The sequence below is a fragment of the Sminthopsis crassicaudata genome, chromosome 1, assembly GCF_048593235.1.
Source record: "Sminthopsis crassicaudata isolate SCR6 chromosome 1, ASM4859323v1, whole genome shotgun sequence".
In the NCBI taxonomy this organism is placed as follows: Eukaryota; Metazoa; Chordata; class Mammalia; order Dasyuromorphia; family Dasyuridae; genus Sminthopsis; species Sminthopsis crassicaudata.
This window is the reverse complement of record NC_133617.1, coordinates 531,161,632-531,186,025: the sequence shown is the minus strand read 5'-3', so window position 1 is coordinate 531,186,025 and position 24,394 is coordinate 531,161,632. Positions and strand designations below refer to the sequence as shown.

The 24,394-nt window shown below is 34.2% G+C and overlaps 1 protein-coding gene across 1 annotated transcript in view; it reads left to right on the top strand.

Annotated features, from left to right (window-relative positions):
• SLC24A2 (solute carrier family 24 member 2) overlaps window positions 1–24,394 on the top strand; it is a 287,109-nt gene that overhangs the window by 142,194 nt on the left and 120,521 nt on the right. Inside the window, 1 exon segment of the mRNA XM_074299528.1 lies at window positions 1,299–1,407. Coding sequence (XP_074155629.1) covers window positions 1,299–1,407 — 109 coding nt within the window.

Genomic DNA, 24,394 nt, shown 5'->3' with positions numbered 1-24,394 from the left:
TAAGCTATGATATACTTAAAGATGTCAGAGACCAAAGAGGCCATCAGGTGCAACCTTTTCATTTTATAGATGGGGAAACTGAAGCTCAGTGTGGGAGGTGTTGACCATAGCATAGGTAATAAGTATTTGAGGTAATTTTTAAAACCTAAAGCCTAAGGTTTCAAAGCTAGTGTTCTTTCCATGGTATACACTGCTCCCTAGCCCCTATTTAATGCTCTTTATGTAAAAATAGCTCCCTTTGGGTTCAAATAACAAATATGTATTAACTGTCCACTATATGCCAGCCATGTTTTTAGATCCCTGGGTATACAAGTACAAAGAATGAAACAGCCTCTGCCCTTAAGAAACTTCCATTCAATCAAAGCAGAAAACAAAAACATGAGTAAATGTACCCCCACAAAAAAAAAAATACAAGGTAATTTTGGAAGGGAGGAGCCAGTAGGTTAGCAAATCAGGAAAGTTTTCATGTACTAAGTGGCTCTTGAACTGAATTCTGAAGAAAGTTTAAGATTCAGCAGAAATTCACTATAGCTTGATATCCATAGGCTGATATTTCCAATAGAAGAGGAAATCCTTCTTCCACTTTGGTATTGAAAAACACTTTGAGAATATTTGGAACAAGAATATATGTGGTAGAGATAAGTGCCCAACCAGTCCAATAAACCAATCAATCAATAAACATTTATTTAGTTATAACTATATACCAGACACAAATCAGAGGAGTGAATTAGAAGCAATGACTAATTTAGAGGAAGTGTGGTTAGTGGACTTAGCAGTTTAGATTACTGGAACTGGTGTTAGAAAGATTTGATTTAAATCCTACCTCAGTCATTTATTGAATGGATGGCCATGGGCAAGTCTGTTTGCAGAGGCAGCTACTAAATAGAGCACTGATTCTAGGCCCAGAATTAAATCTAAACGCTAGCTATGAGATCCTGGGCAAGTCAAACGTTACCTCTGTTTATCTCAGTTTCCTCAATGTAAAATGGGGATATTAGCAGTCCCTACCTCACATGGTTTTGTGAGGATCAAATGAGATAATATTTTTTCAAAAGGCTTTGCATAGTGCCTGGCATATAGTAGGCACTATATAAATGCTTATTCCCTTCTCTTCCTTCCCTTTTCTTTCTCTGGCCTTTAGTTTCCCCTTCTATATTTTACTAGACTAATGACTTTCAAGATCCCTTTTACCTCAAAATCTATAATGTTATTGATGATTTTCTCATAGAGATAAAATATATGGTAATACAGCTGCCTTCCCTTTATTGACTAGATTCTTTCCTTGTCTCTCCATTTAGACTAAACCACGGCTCCAGCGAGGTGGTAGCTCTGCTTCTCTGCATAATAGTCTGATGAGGAACAGCATCTTCCAGCTCATGATTCATACTCTTGACCCACTTGCTGAAGGTAAATAACAAGATTTTTTTGTTTCCATAGCATTAAACAAACAATAAAATTCATCTTTTCGCAAAATTCTTATTCATGCTTATGTCACTGTATCATATCATGTTATTGTAGTCTGGTCTTTCCCAAGTGACTCTTTAGCTCCCTGTTCCTTGCTTGAGAGCCATTCCTTTGGCTTTTGAATGATTTCTGTTGTCCTTTTGTATTATTAGTAATAGTAATAGTTATGGATAATGTGGTAACTCACTCTCTTGCCTCTTGTCTTAAAATCTACCTTCATGAAAAGAAGATAGCAAGGCTGAACATTCCCTATTCTTCTGTCTAAGGTTTCCAAAGAAAGCTAATAAGAAATAAATAAGAATAAACTCTGTGCCTTGTCATTTGGATGTATCCGCGATTTTCAGCAATGTGAGATAACTCTCATACACATTAGACAGCACAATCCTACTATAGTAAGGTTTTTTTTAATATATTGAGGTTATTTGGGGTTTTTTTAGTTTTTGCTTTATAAGAAAACAAACTTGAAATATGTATTCCCTTGATTCTCATTGGAATCTACAAGGCTTCTCTTCCTATGTTAATCTTTCTTTAAATTATCTGTAGAAGGTACAACTTCCAACAACATGTCAGAGGCTTTTCTCTTGTCCTTTTAATATGTCAGGAACATCCATTGTAGCACTTACAAATTTGTGTGTGCCAGTGTCCCTGTGATTTCATCAATGTCACAATTCCCTCCATCAGTACAGATCATAATTCATTCATGTCATCAGGTAATGTATCTGAACATACATCCATCACACTAAAAAAAAAGTGAACATAGAACTCAGGAAAAAAACAAGCCAGCCATTCTGTCTTTGAAATAGATGTGATAAATTATTAAACAGGGAATAGTATTCATCATAAAATGTTATTATTGTCTTGGTAATAACTGTTTCTAAAAGAAAGGTTGAGAAAACACTCTAAGATGATTTAGCCAATTAGGATCATAAAGTTAGGGCTAAAAGGTAATTTTAGAGATTACCTTAGTCAGCTATTTTAATTTGCAGGTGTGGAAACAATCTGGAGCAATTAAGAGGTTAAGTAACTTGCCCAATACTATTAATTAAATTATCAGCCACTTAATAATTAGCTGTTTGTTAATTTGCAGTGGTGGCCTACATTTATATTGCACTTTAAAATGTACAAAGTGCTTTATAAATATTATCTCATTTGCTCCACATAATTACTTTGAGAAGTAGGCACCATTACTATCCTCACTTTACAGATGTGGAAATTGAATTGGACAGAGGTTAAGTGACTGGCTCTGATCATACAGCTAATTAATATCTGCAGCTAGATTTGAACTTAGGGTTTTTTAACTCAATGTCTAGCACTTTATTCACTATACCACCTAGTGGTAGAGCTACTCCAGATTTGAATTCATGTTTTCTGACTCCATATCTAGTCGTCTATCTGCTGTCCTTGCACCTCTCAGGGAGTCACTTTGTTATAAGTCATACGTTCATAGATCTCAAGCTGGAAGAAATCTGAGTCCAATATCTACCTTCATTTTTTACATTTAAGGCAAATTTGGCCAAGGAAAAAAAAATTACTTGCCCCAGATTCCACAAATAATACCTGTCAAAGACAGGATTTGAATCCAAGTACTTTGATTCTCTTTTTATTATACCACATAACATTTATCAGTTTCTCAGTTGATAACAGTACTATGGGGAAAAAATGAAGAACAACTTGATGCATCGCTTGAGTTCTATTTCAAACAACATTGTGAAGAACTATTTTAACAGTTAGTGCATTGCCCTGAACTCTCTCATCTCTCCCCACCTACCCTCAAAAAAGCCCAGGCTTTTGCTACTTTTGTCTTCTTCCTATTATTTCTAAAATTTCCAAAATCCATTTTTGAGATAACAAGGCAAGGTGTTAATGTATGCCCAGTTTAAATAGCATCTGTAATGCCATTCTGCAGACCTCTGCCAATGTGCTTTAAAAGATCTAAATTTCTCTGTGGATTGTTTGAGGCAAGCAGGACCTAAATCTGAAATGTCCATGACTCAGAGTTGGCCCATTAATGCTTTTTCTGAAACACCTGGTGCTTGTTTGAGCCTTGCTGTAATTAAACTGTTTATCCCTGCTGCAGTGAGATGTACCTTCTGAAGCCATGCTGCTGCTTTCAAGGTTAAACCTCTTCCTGAAAGATGTGAAGGGCTCCAGTGGTCTGAATCACGGAGAATGCTGGGAGCCATAATCATTTCAGGACTTGAGTGATTAGGAAATATGTAAAGCACTTTAATATTTTTAAATTGCTCTATAGCACAGTTGGCAAGGAAACAGATTGTTCTGTTATTTTTCTTTAAACTGCAATCATTTTCCATTCTCCCCAAAATAAATACTTAAGCCCACACCTCTCAAAAATAGGAATCTATTTTTTGGTTCCAAATCTAATCACTTGAGTTCACACTCCCCAATCGGGGATAATGGAGAGGAAGAATCTCCTTTTAATAGGGCTTACCATGCTAGTTACTTCTCTAAATCTTCATAAAAGTTTCTCTCTCTCTCTCTCTCTCTCTCTCTCTCTCTCTCTCTCTCTCTCTCTCTCTCTCTCTCTCTCTCTCTCTCTCTCTCTCTCTCTCCTTGTCTCTGTCTCTCTCTTTTTCACATACACATACATACATGCACACAGAGTCGCCCAGCACTTTAATTGTGCTACACATAAATTGCTATGACTTTTACTTCTTTCAGAAACATATTGTTTCCAACAATATATTGATATATTGATCCAACTCTCAACCTCAGCCATAGGATCTGATTTCATCTAACAGCATATTATAGAAATAAAAATTTGAAGAACATAGATATTAATTTTTTTTTAATTTTTAAAGAAATAAGGGGAAAATTTAATCTAAAGAGAAGATGACTCAGATGGGGCATAATGACTGTCTTCACATATTTGAAGAGCTGACATTCAGAAAAGATTTGTGTGTTTTATTTCTTCAGAAAAAGGACTTTTCTTAGGGGTCTTTGAAGGCATAAGTGAGAATAAAGGGTATAAGTTTCCAAGAGACAAATTAAAGGAATATGGGGCCAGGAGAGATACCAGTGGAAAGTCCCTAACAATTATATTTTCCCAAAAGAAGGATGGATTTTCTCAGAAAGTAATGGGTTCTTCAATAATGGAGGTCTTCAAAGAAAGTCTGCATGATGCCTTGTCAGGGATATTAAAAAAGGTATTTTTGTTCAGATGTGGGTGAGTTAAGATAGTCTTTGATATTACATCCAACTCTGAAATGCTGATTCTTTATCACATGTGAATGTCTTGTGAGTTAATTTAAAGCTAACCTATGTACTTGTGTTCATCTCTTCCTTCTGCCTCCCCATTCCATGATTAATTAATTGATATCAATTAATCAGACATAGTTATTTAGAAAAAGATATTTAATAAGGTGGTATAGTAAGTATAAAGTATCATACTCTCTCACCAGTATGAATACAGTCCAGAGGAAAATGAGCTTAAGTTTAACCTTTAAAAAGTATAGTTTTCCTTCCATTTTCTTTTATGCTTCTCTTGAATCTTGTATTTAGAGATCAGATTTTCTATTATGTCCTGGTCTTTTCATCAGAAACGGTTGAAAATCTTTTATTTCACTGGATATCCATCTTTTTTCCTGAAAGATAATGCTTAATTTTTCTGTGTAGGTGATTCTTAATTGTAATTCATGGTCCTTTGCCTTTCATAATAACATTCCAGGCCCTCCAATCCTTTAAAGTGGAAGTTGCTAAATGTTGGGTAATGAAGATTATAGCGCCTCCACATTTGAATTGTTTCTGGCTGCTTGCAGTATTTTCTCCTTGATCTGATAATTCTGGAATTTAGCTGCAATATTTCTTGGAGTTTTCATTTTGGGGTCTCTTTCAGGAAGTGATCAGTGGATTCTTTCAATGACTATTTTACCTCACAGGGGAGAGTCTGGAAATCTCATAGGGCAGTTTTCCTTGATGATTTCCTTGAAAGATGTTGTCTAGGCTCTTTTTTTCATCATGGCTTTCAGATAATCCAATAATTCTTAGATTCTCTCTCCTGGGTCAGTTAGACCTGGCTCCAAGTCAGTTTTTTCCAATAAAGTATCTTACATTTTCTTCTATTTTTCATTTTTAAAATTTCTTTGATTCTTGATTTCCCATTGAGTCATTCACTTTTGTTTATCCAATTCTAATATTTCCTTCAATATATTTTCCCATTTCATCAAATTTATTTTTTAAGGAGTTGTTTTCATCAGTCAATTTTTGTGCTTTCTTTTTCAAGATAATAGTTTTTCCCAAAAAACTTTCATAACTCTCCTGAAATATTCTCATTTCCTTTTCCCATTTTTTTTCTATTTCTCTTCTTTCAATTCTTTTTGAATTCTTCTAAGAGAGGTTCTTTAACAATTTCATATCTCCTTTTTGGGCTTCATCTGCCAGCATTTTGCATTTGCTGTCTTCTACTAGGTTTGTATTCTTATCTTCCCTGTCTCCATAGTATCTCTCTATGGTCAGAGCTCTTTTTGCTTTTTTGTTCATTTTTAAATAGACTTTGTCCTCAGCTCTTGGCACAAAAACTACCACACTCACTGCTAGTATACCCGTGAACAGTCCAAAGCTTCTTGCCCTTCAAAGTTTACAAGTTATTCTCCTGGTCAAGGGAGGGCACTGAGGCTCTACTTTTCTTCCCTGTTCTAAGTATTTTTCTTAGGGCCTGAGCCAGAACGTCTTCTCCATTCTCACCACTGAAACCTCTTAGATTCTGAGCCAAATTGATATTTTATACAAAATTCACAGAATATGACCAAGTTTCAAAATACCCACATACTTCCTATGGAAAATCACTTGATTTCATCTAATGGCTTTCTAGGATCTCTTGTTTAAGGCTCTTGATTAATTAATTAATTCAACAGAAGTAGTATGACAGCAACAACTTATTACTTCTAAGCAGGGTGGTGTTTGATTCAATTGATCCTTGCTACCGTACTTTCACTATTGGAAGATAGAGATGATAATGATGATGATGATGATGATGATGATGATGATGATGATGATGATTTCCATCAGTTGAGGTCCATCAAAGATTTATCCAAACAATCCACAAAACTCTTCAAAATTGTAGAATTCTGAATTGTGTCTACTTTAAGAAAAGTTTCAATCTGGGCATACTGCAAAGTTCTTCAAAGTTGTGGAATTTTGAGCCTACTTTGGAAAAAGAGACAAATCAGTCTAACTTAATCCTTATAAATGATTGAGAGATAACTGATGGACTCACTGTAATGCTTTTTTGTGTTGGAAAAAATGTTAATGCCCTAGGAAGAATGTTTTTATACTATAATAAAATATAATATCCACAAACAAGTAATTCCCTCATTCTTTTTAGCACAAGAATTTAACACATTTTATTATTTAATGAAATTTTAGAAACCTCATTTTAGTTTGGACTGTGGTTTTGATACCAATTTTCAGCTTCACTCCAAACCCCATAGTGCTGCATCACTAAAGAATATTCCTTTTCCCCTGTATGGTCTAGAATAATGATTGATTTTATAGTTAAATTGGCAGTTTGAAAAAAGTGAAGGATTCTTCGAAGCAAAGGTGAGGAAGAAATACATTCTGGGCATGAGCAAAGTCCAGTGAAAAATTTAGCCCCACAAAATTCCCACCTAGTTTCCCCTTTTTTTTAAACCATTCACATTTATTCGGCATCCTTTAACTTGATTGCTACCTGGCCCTTAGAGATGTTCATAGAAAACATGAAGGGATTTCAGGAAAAAAAATCTATTTTTATAATAGTTTCAAATAACTTAGAAAGTAGAAGAAAATTTAAGGTAGTAAATCTTCCTTTAACTACAGCTAAGAGGATACAAATGATTTGGGGGACTGCACACACATATACACTTATTCTTCTATTTCCACAATGTCAGAAGGGATCAGGAAATAAAAATCCAGATAAGTGAATAGAAAGTAGCTTCTCCACTCCTAGGACTGAGGAGAAAAGATGGAGTTTGGAGATTGAGTTTCAGGTGTCTCATCAAACTCCTGGTCCCTTGATCTCACTCATGATCCACCCTCTGTTCTTTCCTCCAGATTCCTTGGCAAGTAGGGAGAGATATTGACCAACATGTTTGTTGGCCAATACGGACTTTCCAAAAAATGCTTTTTTTCTCTTCGTCAGTCTATCCATCTGACCACTCAAATTTCTCAGTGGCACTGCTTTCAAGGTCAAAGGCTATAGAAATAACAATTGTTTAGATCTGATCAATTGGGGGTAAGGAAAGAGAATAAACATTTATGTAGTGTCTATGCTGTCAGACACTGTGGTAAGTGATTTACAAATGTTATCCTCAAAACAACACCTCAATATAAATAAAGGGGAGTGATGATCAAAATTAGCACCAAGGTTATATACCTAAGAGTCTAGTATAATAGTGGTGGCCTCAACAGAAATAGGCAAGCTTGGTGGAAGAAAGGTTTGAGGGGAAAAATAATGGGTCTGTTTTGACATGTTAAGTTTGAGATTTCTCTAGGACATTCAGCTTGTAGAATCCAATAGGTAAACATCTGGTAATTCATTTGGAGCTCAAAAGAAAGATTGAGGCTGGATTTGGAGATCCAAGAATCACCTGAATAAGTAAACTAATGGGGGCTAATGAGACAGAAAAAAAGTGATCCCAGAACTAAAACTTGGCATAGGCCCACAGTTAGGGAATATAAAATGAATGATGAGTCAGCAGAGGGGAGAGACCTGTCAGGAAAGAGTAGTCAAACTGGTAGGAAAAGACATAGGAAATAGTAGGGGTCACAAAATCCCAGAAAAGAGAGTAGGAGAAAGAGTGATCAATAGTACTAACAGTACTGTGTAAAGCCTGCCCACTTATAAGCAGAAACTTCCTATATAGAGAATGTCTTTTATAACAAGCCTGAAGGGGAGAGAAATATGTCAGAACAGAGGTTACAATCTGATTTAGAATTATTTAGTCAGGGGGAAGCTAAATGATGCAGCAGAAAGTCTACTAGCCCTAAGTCAGGAAAACTTGAGTTTAAATATGGTCTCAGTCATTTAACACTTATTAGCTGATTGATTTCCTTCCTTGATCTCCACCTTCCTTGATTTGGCCCATATATATGGACAGCTTCTCTCCTTTATGATCTTTTTTTTTTTCACCATCCCTTTTTAAAGACCAAACTCAAGGGCAGAGTTCAAATGTATGTGCACTGGGGAAAGTGAACTAGCCACAAATTATACCTATGTCAAAAGAGAGAGAGAGAGAGAGAGAGAGAGAGAGAGAGAGAGAGAGAGAGAGAGAGAGAGAGAGAGAGAGAGAGAGAGAGAGAGAGAGAGATCTTATTAGGGGAGCAATTATGAATTTGTAGCAAAAGGCTAGCCTGGAAAGTGCCAAAATAACATAAAATTCATAGATATTATCACATGGCTTAGATAAGCAGGGAGTCACTAGCTAGAATCCTTCTACATGAAGTGGAAATGGAACTTTTGATTCTATCCTCCAGACCCTTAGGAATTGCCATCTGACCTGTTGATGTGTCTTAATATCCCACTGCCCTTGCTATCCCAAATTCTTTCCAGTTGTCCAGATGTCTACATGTATTATTTCCCTAAATTATAATGTAAACTCTTTAATAAAATAGTTGAATCATTTTTCTTCTTGTTTACTCAGTGATTAATACATAGTGAATGCTTAATAAATCTTTTTTCATCCATTCATGCATTCATTATCAATGCATCACAAAAAGAGAAGTAGATTTTTCTGGGCATATCTGAAAATATCCCCTAAATTTATAACATTCAAACTCTGTTTTTTTCATATTTGTTTTACCATAATAATTTTGATGTTAATTAAAAAGTGACATATTTATAATTAATGGCATACCAGATAATCACAAAAATACTATATTTGATATCATAGTTGCCCAGGGAATATATTATCTAAGTGAGTGTCTTCAACACTCTCAGCAGTTCTGAATATTATATCTCTATATTTCATCTTCACCTCCTTTTTCATAATAAGCCTTCAGTAACTTAATGAGATAACAGAAAAATAATGTTGACCATATCTGGATTTGGGAAATATAGAAAAATTTTCCCAGAAATTACCTAACTTTACATCATCACAGCTTATCTCCATTATTGTCACTTTTCAGCTAACACATTTGTGTCACATTAGTTCAAATTGATCCTTGGAGCTTCCTATGAACATTTCTCCTACCTTTCTCAAGGACAATTGCCTTTCCTCATTTAAATATACAGCAGATGTTTTGACATCTTGATATATTCCTTTCTATCACATGGCCAGCTCAGCTCAACTGTGAGTGCAAGGATATAGCTCTGGTGAACTGAACTCCCAAACAACTTAATTGAGCCTTTACAAATAAGAACAACTGTTTAAAAATACACTTTTTTCTGACTTGCCTATTTCCTTCTAGGTATTAAATTGTCAGTTAATATTTAATTTGTATTGGTGTAAAGCATTGTACTAGCAATTGTGGCTAGAATATAGAGCAATAATACATAAGACTTTATTATCAATAGATTAGCAATCTACTTGGAGGAAAAAAAAAAGATAACTTTATATGACACAACTGCTGGATCCTTATAAAAAAAATTTATTTCAGTGCTTGCTTAAAACAATATAGAGAAATTCTTCATCGATACAGATCACAGCCCTTCTATACTTTAATAGAGTTTTCTGAACTGCTCTGATTAAAAATGGGATAGCTAGATAATATGGTCAATAGAGTGCTAGGCTTGGAGTCAGGAAGAGTCATCTCTCTGAGTTCACATCTGAACTCAAATGTTTACTACCTGTGTGACACTGAGCAAGTCACCTAACACTGTTTGCCTCAGTTTCTTTATCTTTAAAAATGAGTTGGAGAAGGAAATGGCAAACATTCCAGTATCTTTGCCAAGAAAATCCCAAATGGGATCACAAAGAATCCCAAATGGGGTCTGATCAACATAACTGAACATATCTATGGCCTCCCACCCAAACTTCTGGTGGTGAGCTTATCTAAATTTAGTTAGGCTAGTCCTTAGACAACTAAACAAATTGTCCAAAAAACCATCTTCATGGTTTTTCCAGCTTAAAAGCTGCTAGTTTGACCTCCATTGCTGAGGGAATGTAAAGATAAAATATTCAGTTGAAGCAATTGAAGAGAAATTTACAGAGAAATATACACACTACATGTATACATTCACATCATGAAAATGGACCATCAAAAAGATTAGAGGATGTAATATATATATGAATAAAAAATAGGATGTACTATATGATGATCAATTCTCATGGATGAGGCCATTTTCAACAATGAGATGAACCAAATAAGTTTCAATTGAGCAGCAATGAACTGAACCAGCTACACCCAGACTATGAACCACTACATACCCAGTCACTCTGTTTTTGTCCGCCTGCATTTTTTATTTCCTTCACAGGTACACTATTTCCAAGTCTGATTCTTTTTGTACAGCAAAACAACTGTTTGGACATGTATATATGTTGTATTTAACTTATTCTTTAACATATGTAACATGTATTGGTCAACTGCCATCGGGGGAGGGGGGAGGAGAGAAGGGGAAAAATTAGAACAAAAGGTTTGGCAATTGTCAATGTTGTAAAATTACCCATGCATATATCTGGTAAATAAAAATTATTAAATAAAAAATAGGATGAAGTCAATCATAGATGACTTATGAGAGGAAGTGAGTTTTGAAAAAAGTTGGAAAGAGTCAAAGAATAGGAATAAAAAAAGGAAAAGCAATGCCAGACATGGAAAATGGAAAACACAAAACACTAGAAAATAACTTATTGCTTGCTAAGGAAAAAAAATTGTTTTTCACCCTGTTGAGTAGACACATTGTTATTTGTAGTCTGGATTAAAGTGCATATATATATATATATATATATATATATGCATGTGGACTAGAGGAATCACCAATACCTAACTTGGATTCTAGATACTTTTTGTGTCATAATCCTTTTAAGTTAAGAAACTCCCACCTATATATTTACTCTTACTCATCAAACAGAGGGATACATAGTTTAAAACAAGGCATTTAATGAAATGGAACCATCAATGAATGAAACATTTATTAAACACTAACTATATGCAAAGCTTTGAGGTTACAGAAAGAAAAGGCCTCAGCTCTTAAGAACCTCACATTTTAATAAGTGAGACAACATATGTAGAAGGAAGAAGAAATAAAGAGCATAAAATAACAACTAAAGATTATCCACATTAACTTAGAATTTACTCTCTCACAAATACAGCTATCCCTAGCAGAATCAACATGAATAGGAATTATGTTTGGTAAATACACAGATGGAAAACACATGTGACCAGGCTATCTATATGAAAGGGTAACATACATAGGGGACATATGTATTCAGAGACAGACCACTCATGCTTCTCATACTCTAGAGCTACTCATGTCTTCTGTAGGGATTCTCAAATTAATTTCTTCTATGCCTGATCCCCAGCAGGCATTTCTCTTTGCTATTTTCTGTTGGATAGCCTGTCTCCAATGCTCTTTAGGTATACAATTCCACTTCCTATTCTATCCACTTTCTTGGTAGAAGATTAAGGAGGACAGAGGAGGTATTGATGTTCCTGTTCTTATTAAACCTTTTTCAGCCAGTGGTAATGAATCACTTTCCCTCAGTCAAGATGCCATGTGAAAAATGATCAGGCTAGATTCACATCTACTCCTTGATTTCTTTTGTCTTCTATTGTTTTCTCTGATTCATTCAATTTAACTCTCATGTAGTTGTTATCATTCTACTATCTTTTACTTCCCAGCCTGACTGAGGGAAGCATATATTTTCAGAGCTCTAGTTCTTTAACTGGAAAAGGATCTGAGTAAAATTGATGTGAAAAAAACCTCTTTCAGCATCTTCCTTAGCCCCATCATACTCCTCTCCACTATGCAAATCAGCTAGTTGGAGAAGACTAAAAATCATTTATCCCACTTCATCCAGCAACAAATTATAGCCTTTTTTTCTTTTTGGTCTTTGTACATTCTTCTTCCCACAAAGTATACTTCAATAATACTTCAAGATACACTACCATCATCATGTTAGATATCAGAAATTAATATATAATATAGTTGATGTGAAAAAGAGAGAGACAGAGACAAGGAGAGAGACAGACAAACAGAGAAGAGAGAGAGAGAGAGAGAGAGAGAGAGAGAGAGAGAGAGAGAGAGGAGAGAGAGAGAGAGAGAGAGAGAGAGAGAGAGAGGAGAGATGAGAGAGAGAAGAGAGAGAGAGAGAGAGAGAGAGAGAGAGAGAGAGAGAGAGAGAGAGAGAGAGAGAGAGAGAGAGAGAGAGAGAGAGAGAGAGAGAGAGAGAGAGAGAGAGAGAGAGAGAGAGAGAGAGAAGAGAGAGAAGAGAGAGAGAGAGAGAGAGAGAGAGAGAAGAGGAGAGAGAGAGAGAGAGAGAGAGAGAGAGAGAGAGAGAGAGAGAGAGAGAGAGAGGACTTAACAGTAAGCACATTAAGGCAAAATGTGAAATAGTTTCCTGGAGGTCAGAGCCTTAAAGTCAAGGGTCACAACCAGCGTTGTGTTCAAAATGAGCTCATTCCATTGCACCAATCTGACTATCAAGAACCAAAGTCTTCAACTACTGAAAATAAAATTTAAAAGCCACCACAAGCATGTTTGTGGATATGGCAAAAGTATTAATGTCAAGAAGGAGAAGACAGTGTTGTTAATGTCAGTCATAAAGTAAAGACCAGAACTAAATAGCTTCTTTCCTTTGGGGATATTAAATTATTATTTCTCAATTTCAAACTTAAAGATGGGAAAATTGAATTTCTAGTTCTTTACAAAAATCACAAGTACACTTTCACTTTTGCCATAAAGGGGCTGAGAAGGTGCTTGCTAGGATAAATGGTTTCCATTTAAGGAAAATTATCTATTTTAGATGAAAGAGCTTTTTGCTTTGAAGTTGTAGTTACATAGGTGGTAGGCCCCAAATTGATTCTGATAACATTCCAATTTGAAGCATAACAGAAAGAATCCACTAAAAGAAACAGGCATTGAAGCTACATTAAAGTATTGAAGTTTTGTCTCTATACCCCAAGACGAAGAATAGTTGTTGTGGAGCTAGATAGGAAACAGAAATACCAATCACTGTTAGAGGTGGAGAATACTTTCCTTCTTTCTGTGAATGAATATTTGATTATATATTTAATTATACAAAATTTTACTATAAAGAATGGACATTTAGTCCTTAATGTCCTTAAATATTTTGAGTTCATACTAATTGAATATGAAGGCTTGGGAGTTTTGAAGGCTGTCCTCTCACATAGTTGAATATATATATTGTCTTTAATGTTCTATTTGAGGCTAATTTTATTTGACGGAGGTAAAAGAATACTTTTAGGTTGGTTGACAAAGAGATTTTCCTAGATATGACTGGTGATGCACTGTCTCCTATGGACTGACAGCATTGTAAATATTTTTTCTAAACTGAGTACTCATCTCTCTAAAGGTATCACCATGATCTGACCTATAAAATATAGCTCACCCTAAAATCCATTTTAATAAATATTTATAAAGGTAAGGGGGAAGAAGTATAAACATGAAAAAAACATCTTTCTTTTTCTTGCCCTCAAGAAGTTTATTATCTAAACAGGAAGATAAAACAGCTACACAAATAGCTATCATACAAAACAGAATATAATAACTGCATAGAAGTACAAAGCTGAGAGGAATCAGGAAGATTCATAGAAAAAGCCTCAAGCAGGCTTCCCAATATTGGCAAGAAGTAAGCCTCAAGTCTCTCTTTCATAGAATGAAAAGGTAGAACTAAATGATCTCTAAGGTCCCTTCTAGCTCTAAAATCTATGGTCTTATTAAGTAGACCCTCTAACATAATTCTGCAGTGACCAGTTTTAGGTCCCATATGTAATTATCCTTAGGATCCTAATAGGTTACCATGTCTTCATTGGGAATTTTTCTTTCTAATACTGGTAAAGACATTGAATTATTTAGAACCAACTAAGGAGTTTTAGCTATTGGCTCCACAACCTCAAAAAGCAAAACAAATTGGTCTCAAATACTCAGGTTCCTGATCTCATCAATTTAGAAATTACTTCCATATATGGAGATTATTTAAAAAAAAAAAAAGTAACTTATTCATCCAACCACATACATTTCATGCAGCCCTTATCCACAGAGTGCCATAAATTCACCCTAGGGGAGCCACCAAATGTCCATAGGCCTCCTTAGCTTTTTCTTGATGTCATGAAGATATCAGAGATACAGTCTGGCTGTCCAGCTATCATTGGCTCCAAATGAGCCATTTTGGTCATGTCTAAGTTTTCATGAGTCTAAGTCTTCATGACCCCATTTGTGGTTTAATTAGCAAAGATGCAAGTAGTTTTCTATTTTCTTCTCCAGCTCATTTTACAGATAAGGGAACTGAGTTCTTTAGAACTCTAGATAGAATGCATCCTGAGCATTTTCTCTAATGTGCCACCTAGATGCTATCTTCTCCCCATACACATAAGTGCACACAAATATATGCACATATATATATACACAAAAGTATATGTATATTCATAAACACATGTATACATATACAAATATGCATATGAATGTATGTGCATATACATAGTTACTTGTATCTACTTGGTCTTTATTATGTAGATGATAAAACCAAATTATTTTTCTTCCAATAGTATTTTTTTAAATATATATTTCATTTCATTTCACCATTCATTTTTGTAAAACTTTTTGTAAAATTATACCTATTCAAATATGGTTTTACTTTGTAATCAACAGACAATAAATGCAATGGAATTCTCCACATTTCATAGTTAATTTTGAAATAGTAAAGATGTGGTCTATTATTGAGTACTACTTGTGAAAATCTGTTTATTCTCTAATGATGTCCTTGTCAAATATGCTTTCAAATCATTTATAAGTGATTTCCATGAAAAATTTGTATAGAAATGAGTTATTAGATCTCTTTCAGTCAATTTTTTTTACATTAACAAAGATGTGATGTGTAGTGTTTTGTAATAATTTTTACAACTCTTTTCTCTATTCCTCCTTTTTTTTTTACTTTCCATTCTCATACCTAAATGTCCTTGGAAAGGCTTTGCTTAGTAGCTTTCTTGCCAAAAGTTCTTTAAAACAATTTTCTCCTCTACTTTTTCTCTTTATTGTATGATATTGTTGATCATTATTAATCTATCATTATTCTTTGTAACATTTTACAAACAAGTTCATAATTTTAATCATAATTTAATCATGTTTAATAGCCATCTCCCTCCATTTGGCAAATTAGATATTTGATGGCTCAAGCACTTTCTCAGTTCTTTTATAGCAATTAATTGGTCTTGTCTGATATAGATAAAATCATTAGATTCAGTATTGATGTCATTTCTATTCTCCATTTCCCATTTTTGATTATCAGTTACTTGTTTAAATAGTTCAAGGTTAAGTGGTATACACCATATCCTTTTTTCAAGTTTTTCTTTTTTTTTCTTTTTTTTCTTTTTCTTTTTTTTTTTTTTTTTTTTTACTAATTTTGATCTTAGTTCTGACAAGTTGATGATATGACTATATACAGAGAGCTGACTCAGGCATAACTCCTACATCAATTACAAGTTTTTTTCTATTCTTTTTCCTAGTCTATTTTTTCTTCATGCTTTTAATTTTGTGTTTGTCATGTCCAGAACCTATTAATTTTTTTTTCTCAAAAAAAATTATGATCAGAAAGGATGATGCTTCTGTACAATCTGCAAATCTTTGGCCTATTGCATTCCTTCTTATTTAATCATGATGTCCTATATAATTTTCACCTTCCTCACCTTTTCGCAAATCTCTACATTAAAGTCCCCAAATATTAGGATATATGTTGATTTAATTTAGAAGGTCTTATGAAGTATTTTGTAGAATTTTTTCCTATCCCTTTATTCTCTGTGTTGTTGTTGTTGAATTATATTGTTAAAAGCTGTAAGTATTTTCATGATTTGCATAATTGTCTTTTTGCAGATACTTATCATTAACATTATAATATATGATGATCAAATGTCCCATGAAATAATTTTTCTTGTTATCTTTTTAGCATGTGACAAAACCTATTCTAACAAATTTTTTCTTTGCCTTTTTCTGAAGAATATCTGTGAACCATTTTTTTTCCTTCTGGTTTATTTACAAACAGGATATCCAGACTCTTATAATTCAGTTCATACAGTAATATAGCATATATACTCATTAGCCATTTATCAGCTTGATTATTATTCAGGTCTAAATCTTTTTTATATGATGATAGCTTCTTTATTTTTCAAAATAAATGCGATGATAGTTTCCAACATTCATCCTTGCAAAATCTTGTGTTCCAAATTTTTCTTCCTCCCTCCCCTAGACAGGAAGTAATCTAATATAAGTTAAATATGTGTGATTCTTCTAAATATATTTCTACATTTATCATGCTGCACAAGAGAAATCAGATCAAAAGGGGGAAAATGAGAAAGAAAAAACAAGCAAGCAAACAACAACAAAGGTTAAAAATACTATGTTGTGATCCACATTCAGTCCCCTTTCTCTCTGAATGCAAATGACTCTCTCCATCACAAGATTATTGGAATTGCCCTGCATCATCTCATTATTGAAAAGAGCCAAATTCATCAGAGCTGATCATCACATAATTTTGTGGTTGTTGTATACAATGTTATCTTGGTTCTACTCACTTCACTTAGAATCAGTTCATGTAAGTTTCTCCAGGCCTTTCTGAAATCATCCTGCCGATCATTTCTTATAAAACAATAATATTCCATTATATTCACATACTTATTCAGCCATTCCCCAACTGATAGGCATCCAATGAGTTTCCAGTCCCTTGCCACTACAAAAAAGGATTGATACAAACATATTTGCATGTATGGGATTTTTTTTCCCTTTTTTATGATTTCTTTGGGATACAGACCCAGTAGAGATATTGCTGGATTAAAGGGTATGCACAATTTGAAAGCCCTTTGGGCATAATTCCAAATTGCTTTCCAGAATGGTTGGATCAGTTCACAACTCCACCAATAACATTAGTATTCTCACATCCCCTCCAACATTTATCATTATCTTTTCCTATTATTTTAGCCAATCTGAGAGGTGTAAAGTGGTATATCAGAGTTGTCTTAATTTGGATTTCTCTAATCAATAGGGATTTAGAATATTCTTTAATATGACTAGAAATGACTTTAATTTCTTTGTCTAAAAACTTTCTGTTCATATCTTTTGCAGATCCAAATCTTCTAATCACTAATTCAATTCTTCTTCTACGTTCCATGTACATTAATGATAGATTATTCCCAATAATCCTGTTGCTGGAAAGAACTACATATTTTATTCTTGAAATTAACAACACTTGAAAGGATTCATTTATGAGAGCCTCAATCAGAGAAACTTAAAAGTATCAATGCAAATATCAACCACAAAAGCATACATGAAATATCCTTCGTCTAGTTACTACTTTGCTGCTTTTAGAATAATAAAACCTCAAATTTCTAGAGCACTTTAATACATACAAAACATTTTTCTTCATGGCAACCTGTGTGGTTGTTAGTGCAAGGATTATTATAATAATTTTACACATGGAAAAACCAGGAAGTGATTCAGCTGGCAGGATTTAAACCAGTCTAATTTTCTTTCCCTAGCTAGGTAGCAAGCGAATAGAATATCCCACTTGGAGGTAGGAAGACTAATTCAGATCTCAAACACTTCCTAGCTATGTGATCCTAGCAAGTAACTTAACTCTCTTTGTCTCAGTTTCCTCATGTATGAAATGAGCTGGAGAAGGAAATGTCAAATCACTCCTATATCTTTGCCAAAAAATGCCAAATGATGTAGAAGAGATGAACACAATTCAACAACAAAACACTACCTTACCTGTCTTTTTACATGCCAATTGTCTTTTCCTTTCTTAATCTTCTTGAGTTTTTCTGACATCTTGTTTTTGTCTTTTTTTCATTATTCAGAGTCAGCTACAATGTCTTTGATTTTTTTCTTTTTATTTGCCTTTAAGGAGAGGTCTCTATTATTTTTAATATCTCAGTTCTCTTCTCTGATAAAATTGCTGGGCTAATCTTTCTGTCAAACAAGCTCCTTAGTTGAGCAAAAGTAATCATGAATGGCAATTTTTAATTACAATTTTGGGATTTAAAGAGTGTTATTCCCCTTTCTCTGATGAGAGGGCAATCACCCAACAGAGCACTTATTTCCCTTTTCAAATTCTAACTCAGATCTGTGATACATACTTACAAGAAGTCCATTAACCTTGAAGAAAGAAATGCTTATTTAGATTACATTGGTAAAAATTACTGGTTTTTAAATTTCACTTTCAAAAAGTACTTTTGACATGGTGAGGCAATAGACCGGGCAATGATAGTTGCTTCAATCTTTAGTCTAATCAAGACTCTTTGCTTCACCCAAAAGTTATCACTTATTTAATCTAAGACGCACAGTCAATTGTTCTGGACTTCCCTCTGACTTTTGACTCCCTTTTTAGCATTCTAAAATCATGCAACATTTTAGAACCAAATTTAAATATGGAAGATATATTAAAGATCATATAATCCAACCTTCTAATTTTGCAAAAATCTAGACTTAAGGCATAAATTACACCTCTCTTGGGAAGCCTAGCAGAGATAAATTGGTCAACAATACCATCTCCTATGAAATTTTAAAATAGGGTTAATCTGGTGATAATAAAAACTTAGATAAAATATATTAAATTATGCCTTTTCAATCTTTTGTGTGTTATCTCTCATTTTTATAATGGTTTTTATTTGTTTTAGATAGGGCTATAAGTCTGAAACAAAATGAAACACTGGTGAAATATGCATTTTATCATCCTTACTTGTCTTTTTTTTCCATTTTTTATTTTGTTCTCCTGCCATCACCTACTTCTTACTTCCCACATTATCTTTCTTTTTTCCCTCCTGTGGCATCTGCTGTTTTTGTTTTGTTTCCTCTCCTCCCCCTTAGGACGTCTTCTCTGTCTGCTTTTTCCAGACTATTTACTGTCCAGGTGCACAACAGTGAAGGAATCCACCTGGGGGTAACAGTTCCAGCTGTGAGCACACACTGTGGCCCTATTCAATGCAGCACTAATTCCCCCTGACTGACAGAAACCACTGAATTCATCCAAGCTGCAAGACAGTATCTGGGAGAGTATCCAAAATGTGGCCTCCATTTTCTGTACTAGGGTTTTCCTGCTCCAGCTCAAAAATGCAGCATAAATTTTATATTCTATTTGCTCAGTCTTTTCTTCCTGGTGGTCAAACTGAAGAAGCCCAATGGCACTTATAATTATGGGTTAGATCCCCAAATAACAGTTGCTACATTTTAAAAGTTTTCTTAGTGCACTATAGCTCACAAACCCACAATGATATTCTTCCATCATCATTGAGCCAATAGATAAAATTATCTCTTAGAAGGGTATTTGATAAGATGACATAGTAAAGACTATAGCAGCAAAACATTACTCTTTATAAACCTGGGGCATACTCTCCCAGAAATACACAGAGAATCCATAGGAAGGATGGGCAAAAAGGCCAGTGGTCTATACAAGTAGGCTAAATATTTAATGAAACCAACTTACATCCCCTAATATTACAGAACCTGGAATTCCCTTCTATCTTCATAGAGTTTTCAGGCAGGACCATGCTTGGTATAGCATCTGTGCTATGTATAGTCACTACCAGTCTGCTACTAGGCTGGACTTCAATCTCACTGGACTTAGATCTTTGCTAGACTCTCAAGGCTAGTTATTCAGGTTTCATGAGCAGATGTAGTTTCTTCTCCCTCCAAACCTAACTACAGCCCTTACAGCTGGGGCAATTTGTGCTCTTTTAGAGGGGGGGGAAAGAAAACAAACCAGAAACCTGGAGCCACATAATGGTAGAAGGCTTTCTATTTCTCTTCCCTTAGGGCCTGGGCTCTGATACTATCTCCCTTTATGAGAGGGGAGAGGGCAAGTAAGATATCTTTTCTTCTCTCTCTTTTTTTTCCCCTGAGGCTGGGGTTAAGTGACTTGCCCAGGGTCACACAGCTAGGAAGTGTTAAGTGTCTGAGACCACATTTGAACTCTGGTCCTCCTGAATTCAAGGCTATTGCTCTATCCACTGCTCCACCTAGCTGCCCCAGATATCTTTTCTTCTCAAGAATTCTATCTATACATGGCTGCATCACTAGTTGAAAGACCACACCTTAATTTATGGTGATTATCCAGTACATTTCTCAAATCTTTAAGCTAGACCTAAACTAGGCAATAACTATTTGTCCACTGATCACCAAATCCCTCTAAGATTCAGGGTTCCTTAGTATTTTTTTAACTCTGAGATTCTCCAACTAGTCTATATAAATGAGTAACTGGAGGAGGGAAAGATAGTGAAATCTATCCTTTCTGCTCCTCTTTCCATATACAAATTACCTACTGAGAGTCCTATAATCTCTAGTCAGTGTAGGATGATCCATTCACATATGAAATGGAATTTGTCACCTTCAAAGAGCAAATGAAATATTCAAAACACCATATACTAATTTGATAGAAACATTAGGAATCATAAAATTAAAGAAAAGTTAACTAGATTTAGGTTTCTTAAAATATGATTGATTAAAAGCAATTTAAAATGTGATATTTTAGGAACAAATATTCATGATTAGGAAGTCTTCAATTTTGACCTTTTTAAAAATTTTGCTATTAAATGCATATAAAGTTAACAATTGCATAATGAAAATGATTCTCCAATTGCCTTGTTCAAATCAGTCTTACTGCTTTATAACACTGAAGATGTTTGTCGGGCTAGTAAGTTGGGAATCAAAGCCATCAGTCATATTAGTCCCCACACACTAAACTTTTTGTGAGAATTTTTTGTATTGCTCAGTTTTCTTATGGTATAGCTTTCTAATCATTTCTTTGGGCCTCCTTTCTTCTGGGATGTGACCTCCTTTTAAATTGTCCACATAGCAAAGATAAAGTGTCCTTACTAATCCATCCAGCCATGACTCCCACAGTGTTACTGCCTCATTTTGATGCCAGAGAAACCTCAATGGATGTGTTTTTCTACTATGAAAAGATGTTCAAACCAATGAATCATGTTCTCTCTCCTTTCAAGACAAGCCCCTAGTCAGAAATCTTGTTCTAGCAAACACAGCAATTTAAATACTTACCTATCCAGCATTTTCCCAATAGTATCCTCTCACACAGAAGAGAGATACTCATAATACTTGATTTAGGCATTAGCTTACATAGTTTAAAAGGTTTTGTGATCAAACAAATTTATCATATTCATTGCTTAAGATAACAAAGTAAAAACACTTCCCAAACCCTGAGGAAAGCATCTTATTCAGAGCAGGAAAAGGAAGGAGGGAAAAGGAAAGAGGCAATAAAAATTACAAGTTGGTCTTTTGGGCCTAAATTAATTTATCAGTTCAGTTTACTCCCTGGAATATGTGCAATATTGTCTTTGTTTATGACTACCTGCAGCCCTTGTAGATCTTCCACTTATTCTACATGGCAATGTCTCCTTAAGGTTTCCACCTGCCAAGTTCTTACTGCTTTTCCTCTTTCAATCTCTCAAAAGTCCTTTCAGCCTCAAGTTCAAGATAGTACACTTGGGGAATGAGTGGTTGGGCAGGTGGAATATCAAGTAGGGAGGATCTGAGAAATTACTGTCTGAACCTAAGTCTTCCATCTTTAACATATGGAGTGTTGACCAAGACAATACTACATGGCCACATCATATCTGCCCTTTTTTGTGCAAAAGTTCATGTGACCATGAACAAAGACATTAGGAAATTTTTATCGGTCAAGACACCTTCTATAGGCACCTAAGCAGATCTTGAAGACATAAAAAATGGAAAAGTGCATCTGTCAGGAAGTAAATGCATCTGTACTTCATATTTGATGGCTTAACAACTAATTGATTATGTGAACATAGTTGAATCACTTATATTTCTAATCCTTGGCTTTCTCATCAACAAAATGGGGAAAATTAGACTTCCATAATATAATTCACATTGGCATTTTCTAATCTGTATAGTACTATATAAATGCAAACTGAGATAATAGTATTATACCATGAGGTTAATAGGAAGTGATTTTGCATGTTAACACCTGATTTATAAAGCTGCAACAATATGAAACCAATAAAAATCTTCCCTTTTTTATATTATTCAATGTTAGTTTTATAATGTTAGTATATAATTTTAGAAGATTATGCTAAAACTCTAAACAATTAAAAAATATATTACTTTAAAATTTTCTGGCAAAAAAATTTAAACCCCTGTGAAATAGATTTCCTTGGGCAAAAAATATAGCCCCTATTGTAATATAAAAGATTAGTCATCTTCCATCTTTAGATATTAAAATATATATAATCTTTTCCCACCAACAATACGATGCCATGAAAATTCTCCCTGAAAAGTAATGTAATTTTTTTCCTGAAAAACTTTTCATACATGATTTTTATCAAGTATGATGTAGTAAAATGATGAATTAGGAGTTAGGGAATCTGACTTTGAGTAATAGTTTTACTAAATGCTGCTGTATGATGTTGGGCAAACCACATAATACTTCTGAGATTCAGTTTCCTCATCTGTAGATTAGGAGATAATAATAAGAAGAAGAACAACAGTAATAATAATAATTCCTTCCAAGGGGGCCTTATACAGTTAGATGATGATCATGGTGATAATAAAGATGATTAATCCCTATTTTATAACTTATTTAGCGGGTTTCTTATGGAGGAAATCAAACATGAGCTATAAAATACTTTGTAAATGTGAACTGCAATTTTTTAATAATGTGTGCTACTACAAACATGAATTGAAACTAAAATTATTACATAGTTAATAAAATAGTATTCCTTTGATACTGAAATTCTGAAAATTCTTGTAGAAAGGTTGCCTAATTTGCTCATGTTATGTGTGTATGTGTATATACATATATATATATATATGTATATACACACACATACACACATATAAACTTGATTCATCTTTTAGATATGTCTAAGGCAAGATTCCTGTGGCTATAAGTTTCTTTTAACAAGACTAGAGACTAATAAAGATTCAACAGAATATAATTATTTTTTCTCATTTTTCCAAACTCCAAAAGTGAAAATTCTATTAGTCCTAGAAAGTTGTTTGAGAGTCCCAAGAGGTTAAATGACTTTCTCACAATCAGACAGGCAAGTCTTGAACTCAGATGTTATTGGTTTTCTGTAATATAAAATTTTGATATAGAAGAGACCTTAAAATTCATCTTGTTTCAATCTCTTTAATTTTTTAATTAGTAAACTAAAGCCCTGAGACAATAAATGACTTATCTTAAGTCATACTGACAATTTGTTCACTAGAATCCTAGCCCCCTAAATCCTAGTCCACACTCTTTTCACTTGAATGTTAGCCTACCTGTCAGAAGAAATGAACACTTTAATCCTGAGTCTTTTCATATATGATGACTTACTATGTCTCCCTAATCAAATTATGACCTGCTTTGCTTTCTTGATCAAATGTGGTTAAGCATCCCAGAAACACAGTACAGTGAAGAGCAATTGGGTTTAGAATCAGGGAATCTGTATTTGGATGCCTGATTCTGCTATTTAATAACTATGTGACCTTGAATAGGTTACCCTCCCCACATATCAGCCTTTTGGTCTGTAAAATGAGGGGGTTGTACCAGATAATTTCAAAGTTCCTTTCCAATTCTAAATCCTGTGATCTGTGGCTACTTCTTTGTGATTTAAACATAAAATGATAAAAAGACAAGTCTTTGTTGGAAATCTAGCATACAAATGTGAGTCGTCTTATTCTTTTTTTTTTTTTGAGAAAAAAATACAGTTTAACAAAGCTTCAAAGAAATTCTTTCAGTCACAATTTAAGTATTTTTTAACAATTGAACCAAACACATTCTCCAACCATTTTTAGTAAAGATCTTTACTC